This window comes from Octodon degus, unplaced genomic scaffold (assembly GCF_000260255.1).
Source record: "Octodon degus isolate 3935 unplaced genomic scaffold, OctDeg1.0 scaffold00011, whole genome shotgun sequence".
Taxonomy (NCBI): domain Eukaryota; kingdom Metazoa; phylum Chordata; class Mammalia; order Rodentia; family Octodontidae; genus Octodon; species Octodon degus.
In genome coordinates, this window is record NW_004524587.1 from 7,886,387 (window position 1) to 7,892,199 (window position 5,813).

Sequence of the window (5,813 nt, forward strand, 5' to 3'; positions counted from 1 at the left end):
TACAGACTTGCCTGGCAAGCATGAGGTCCTGAGTTCAATTTCCATTGCCCTCCCCCCCAAAAAACCCAGTAACTTAAAAAAAATCAAAACTCCCAAGCCACTTCTTCACATTAATCCACTATTTCAAGAGTGAAAACAGCTGGATGTGGCGGTGCATATCTGGAATCCTGCCACTCAGGAGGCTGAGGCAGGTGGATCACCGCAAGTTCAAGGCCAGCCTGGGCTACATCGTTCAGGGGCAGCCCGAAGAGAAGACAGGACACCACCTCCAGATTTATTTCATTTATTTATTTTTACCTCCTCCGGATTAAAAACCCCCATCATAATAGAGGGCTTTACCAAGCAGGGCATATGAAGGCCAAACCAGGAAGGAGGCAGACGCAGGAGGATCACAAGTTTGCGGTTAGCCTGGCTGGGCAACTGAGCAAAACCTCATTTCAAAATAAACAGACTTAAACTAAAAAGTAAAAAATAAAAATAAAAGGACTTGGAGTTGTAGCTCATTGCTAGAGTGCTCTGGGCTTGATTCTCCCCTCTGGCAGGGGGAGGCAACTCGGGAGATGAAGTCATTAAAAAGAAGGTGTCTAGTAAGATGATGAAGCACAGCATCACACTTTCCAACGCCTAACTCACAGGGTCAAACAGAACAGGAATAAACTACATGTCTAGACACCAAAAACAGGTTGGAAATCCTCCCATCTTGCTAAGGGGCAAGCATGGTGATACACACCTGTAATCCAGCGCTCAGGAAGCTGACACAGGATGATTTCTCTGAGTTTGAGGCCAGCCTGGGCTGCACATTAAATTCGATGTCGGAAACACAACACAACAATAAGGAGAAACAGCATAACAAACTCAGTGTAAACACCAACTACAAACTAGGCGCAGTGGTACAGGCGTGTGACCCCAGCACTCTGGTGGCTGAGGTAGAAGGACCAATAGGAGTTCAAAGGCAGCCTGGAATATATATGCATATATGCAACTACTTTTAGGGCTTTTTTAAACATTCAGTTTTATGATTTATTTGGCATTTACTTTAGTCAGTGGTTTCTAAATTCACTTTTTTTTCTGAGCCAGCATCTCACCAACCCACAGGCTGGGCTGGAACCTGCAAAACTCCTGTCCCAGCCTCCCAGAATGCTGGGGTTACAGGTGTGTGCAACCATACCCTGCCAGTGAGTTGACTTTTATCCAAAATTCTCACAGTCCCTCCAATTTAGGGTGCTGGGGACTTCACAGAGTGCAGTGCACGCGGTAACTCACATGTAGGGGGAAAGCGTCTGTGGAGTTGCTCTGCCCCCACACCCACCGCCGAGCCCCCCAACATTCCAGCCCGTTCCCATCCCTGCACCTTGGATGCCCTGATACACCTTCAGTGATCTGACACATTTCACAACAAATGACTCTAGGTTTTTTGTGTTTTTTTAATTCAGAAAGAGGGAAGGAAATTAAAAAATGTTTAAATAACTATTGCAGAAAAGGCGATCTGGGTTGAGTTCTGGGATCTACCCCTTCTAGAATGGGGATTAATGGTTTAAACAAAAAAAGAAACAAAGAAGAAATAAATTATCCTGCTCAATACTGTTTGGCATAATTGCATTGTTTATCATCTCAACACTCAAAACGGCCCCTTGCGGAAGCACTGGGATGAGACTGGCAAGAGGGGCAGGCGCCTCGCGCTGGCCGCTGACAGGGGACCTGAGAAAGCATCTGCGAAAACCGGGAGGGCAAAGATCCAAACGAGTTCTCCTCACAGAGCGCCAAGGGGCGCCCTCGCCTGCTCACCTCTCCCCAAACACTGTCCCCTGGGGGTGACTGTCACCAGCCGCCGGGGAGGCGCCAGCCCTGACGCCCACGCCGTCGGGAAGGGGTCTTCTCCTTGACTCGGGAGCTTCACAGAAGCCCTCCCCAGCCCACTTCCCGGGTGGCAGGGGAGAACGCGGCACACACGAGGGATGCGAGCGCGCCGCTCGCGCCGGCAGCTTCCAGCCTGAAGCCCGACGCGCAGCAGCCCAGGCTGGCGACTCGCCTCGGGGGTGCGCGGGAACCGGAGTAGGAGCCCAAACCCTCGACGCGAGGCTCCCTGCTCCTCCTCGGGGTGACGGGAAGAAGGACGGGGCACGCAGGGCCAGCTGGGCTCCGCGCCAGCCTCCCGGGCCGGCCAGACACGTGCGCGCACACGTGCGTGCGCGACAGAGACAGACAGACAGACACAGAGGACCCCAATCCTAGGCGGCTTTCTGATTTTTTTCCAGAGCAACAAGTGGGGTGGTGAGGAGGCCTAAGGAGGGAGATGCTGAGTGAACTGCTGGGCAGCGCCCGCGGGAGAAGCACCTTACTCGGGACTGACGCGGCCTCCTGGTCCCTCCCCCATTCCTGAGCCCCGCGTCCGAGCCGGGCACCGCCCACCCCACGCCTCGCAGGCCCGAAGGCCGGAGCGAGGCGGGCAGGGCCGCGTTTCTTTGGTGGCTCCGCACTCACCCGGCGGGCCTGGCTACGGAGGAGGCGCACGCCCTCTGCGGCCCTCTGGGCCGGGGACACCGGCCACCCCCCACCCGCTCAGCCTCGCCCGACACCGCCCCAACCCCTCCTGCTCGGACCCCACGGTGGAACCCGCTGGCCAGCGGCCGAGAGGCTCCTCTCGTCGAGCCTTAGAAAAGTACTCCATCGAGGCCCGAGCAGCCTCCACATCTTAAAAAGCGGAAAACAAAATCCTATCAAAAGCAGAAGGGACGGGGATTGACCGACCGCCCGCCGGCCCGCCTCCGAAGGCCATTGATTGGAGACGGGTCCCAGCGCGTTCTCCATGAGTCGCATGATTGGCTAGAAGAAACAGAAGCTCCGCCCAACGGCAGCGTTGATTGGAGCCAGGCTCAGGCCGGGCCCCTAAAGTCTCATGATTGGCGGAGAACAGCAAGCGCTCCCTGGACTGCAGCATGATTGGTCCGGGCCGCGCGGTTCCCGTTTGCCCGGCGACGCCCAGGCGTGGGGCGGGCCTCAGGGCGGCTGGGCGCGAAGAGTCGGTGAGAGCCCAGTTCAGTTACCTCGGTAGACCTCGATCTTGCTGGCCTTGGCCAGCATGTCAATGATGTGGGCCTCGAAGTCCGCGTCGTGCACGCCCGTCTTCCGGAACTCGCCTGCGTACCGGTTATTCTCCCAGTAGTGGTGCCAGTTGCCGCGGCTGTCGGCCCCGAAGCCGTACACGTTTACCTGCGGGGAAGGGCGGCAGGGTCACCACGACCGACAGGACGGCCCGGGACGCCGGAGGCAGTGCGGAGGGAGGCGCAGAGGGCACCCAGGCCCGGCCCGCGCTCCCTGTCGGCTCTCCTTCCTCCCCAACCTTTGCCAACTTCCTCCTTTCTTTAGTTTTGATACAGGGACTTACGACCTATGTAGCCCAGCCTGGGTGCCGGCTTCGTGATCCTCCTGCCTCAGCCTGTCCAGTAGCTGGGATTACAGGATGTTGCCATTATGCCCAGCTCTAGAACGTCCCTTTTCTTTTTTCAGACCTTGAACCCCCTCTCCCCCAGCTTCCCTTTCTGAAATGGAGCACTTTTAGTATTCGAAATCTAGTCAAGTACAGAAATGGGCTTACCAGGGCATGGGCACTACCCCCATGCCACAAGAGTCCTGGCCAGTAATGAAATGTGGATTTTGTAATGGCTAATCTGCCTTTTTACAATAGAATCAGCCAGGGACAGCCAGGCATGGTAGCAAAGAACGCCTGTAATCCCAGCACTCAAGAAACTGAAGCAGGGCCAAGGGAGATGGCTCAGTGGAATAAACGATTCCCTGGCAAGCGCAAGGGCCTGAGTTCAATCCCTGGTTCCGCAAAAAAAAAAGGAAAAAGAAACTGAAGCAGGAGGCACAAAGCAAGTTGGAGGCTAGGGTAGGCCCTATAGTGAGTTCAAGGCTAGCCTAAACTACACAGTAAGACCCTGTCTTAAAAACTACAAGAAAAGAAAACAAAAAAAGAATAAGCCTAGAATGAAGGATTATAACAAGACAACCAGCTCAAATTACTACTTGGTTGCTAGGTTATTCATTTTTTTTTTTTTCTTTAGGAAGAATAGCAACCATTGTAGTAGTATCCTATTTCATTTTCCAATAAGTTTAATTTTTTTTTATTCTTTTTTTAATTTTTTTATTTAAGTTTAATTTTTTTAAAGAGATGACGTTTCATTATATTACCCAGGTCAGCCCTGAACTCCTGGGTTCCTGGGATCCTGCTGCTTCAGCTTCCCCAGTGGCTGAGCCTACAGGTGCCATACATAGCTATAAATTTACTTTTTTAATTTATTTATTTTGGGTTTTGGAGTCAAGGTTTGCTATGCAGTTCAGGCTGGCCTTGGCCTCACTATGTACTCCAGGTTGGCCTTCAACTCTGATCTTCTTGCCTCAGCTGCCCTAGTGCTGGGATTTTATTTTTTAGAGAAGGGTCTACAGGGTGTTCAGAGTTTCACTACTAGATCTGACTCGCAGTGATCCACCTGCTTTACAGCCTCCCAAGAGCTGGGATTACAGGTGTGTGCGCCACCATGTCCAGTCTCAGTCGCCCTCTCAGTGTGCCCTGGGGCCTGGGATCGAACCCCTGGCCTCTGCTGGCTGAGCTATTTGGCCAGCCCTCTTAGTGCTGCGATTATCGGGATTATACATGTGCTATGCCCACCAAAATTTATCTTTTTTCTTTTTTTTTTCCTTTTTGTGTTTTTGAGACAATGTCTTGTGATGCACTTCAGGCTGGCCTTGAGCTCACTTTGTAGCCCAAGCTGGTCTCAAACTTGCAACAATCCTCTCAATGATCCTCCTGCCTCAACCTCCCAAGTGCTGGGATTATAGCCATGAGCTACCATGCCCAACTTTTAAAATTCATCTTTTGGATGAAATGATTTCAGAGTTAGTAACGTGAAAATAATAAAGTTTGAGAAGCACAAATCTATATACTTTACAGCTTAGAAATGGGGCGGGGGGTCGTGACACCCAAGCCCTGTTTTTCTCTACAATGCTAAGACCCAAGAAGGGCAGCTTCACTTCCCTCTGTTGGCCAGGTCCTGCCATTTCCACAGCCTGCTGGGGCCCACTCACCTCATCACACACATGCAGGGCGAAGAAGAGCACCAGCATCCCTGTGGAAGGGTACCGCCCGTGATGCTCCGTCCACCTGTCGTGGATGTACTTGAAGAAGGCCGGGTTGTAGATCTGGACCTGGGGGAAAGGGTAGCAGGCCTGTGAGGGGCAAGACAGGGCTGGGAGGCTGGGGCTCAGCAGCTTCTACCAGTGCCTCTGCCCCTGATCAGGGCCCAGATGTGAGGCTCCATGGTCCTGTGGCCTCTGCTGGGGCAGGCATGGCAGCTGAGGGGAACTAGAAGGTTGTGGAAGGTCAGTGGGGCACTGCGGAACTACAGGCCTAGGCACAACCTAGGTAAGGGCAGCACTACTTTTTCTTCTCTCTCTCTTTTTTTTTTTTCTTTGCGGAACCTGGGATTGAACTCAGGCCCTTGCGCTTGCCAGGGAAGCACTTATTCTACTGAGCCATCTCCCTGGCCCTGAGCACTACCGTTAAGAGGGCAAAAAGGAAGAGAAAGGTGGGCAGCTGACCTTCTCTTTGTCCACTCGAAGGAAGGACTTCACTGGCGCATAGGTGCTGCAGGCAGAGAGCAAAAGAACATTTTAGAGACACCACTACCCTTCAGCACTGATCACACGATCAGCTTGAAGATCTTTAGAAAATAAAAATATTCTAAAATTAACTATGATGGTTGTTACACCATTCTAGATATATGCTGAAAGTTTTTTTTTTTTTATTACATCTT

The 5,813-nt window shown here is 52.4% G+C and overlaps 1 protein-coding gene across 3 annotated transcripts in view; it reads right to left on the reverse strand.

Moving 5' to 3' along the window:
- Positions 1-267: 267 nt before the first annotated feature.
- St3gal2 (ST3 beta-galactoside alpha-2,3-sialyltransferase 2) overlaps positions 268-5,813 on the reverse strand; it is a 59,518-nt gene continuing 53,972 nt past the window's right edge. For 2 of the 3 annotated variants that reach the window (XM_004625791.2, XM_023709198.1), the window contains exons 5-8: positions 5,599-5,644; positions 5,086-5,205; positions 3,045-3,210; positions 268-2,281 (exon numbers count right to left, since the gene is read on the reverse strand). In XM_004625791.2, coding sequence (XP_004625848.2) covers positions 2,229-2,281; positions 3,045-3,210; positions 5,086-5,205; positions 5,599-5,644 — 385 coding nt within the window. In that variant the 3' untranslated portion in view covers positions 268-2,228. Of the gene's footprint in view, positions 3,211-5,085; positions 5,206-5,598; positions 5,645-5,813 lie in introns of all 3 variants that reach the window. The other variant, XM_023709199.1, reaches the window with a different exon arrangement.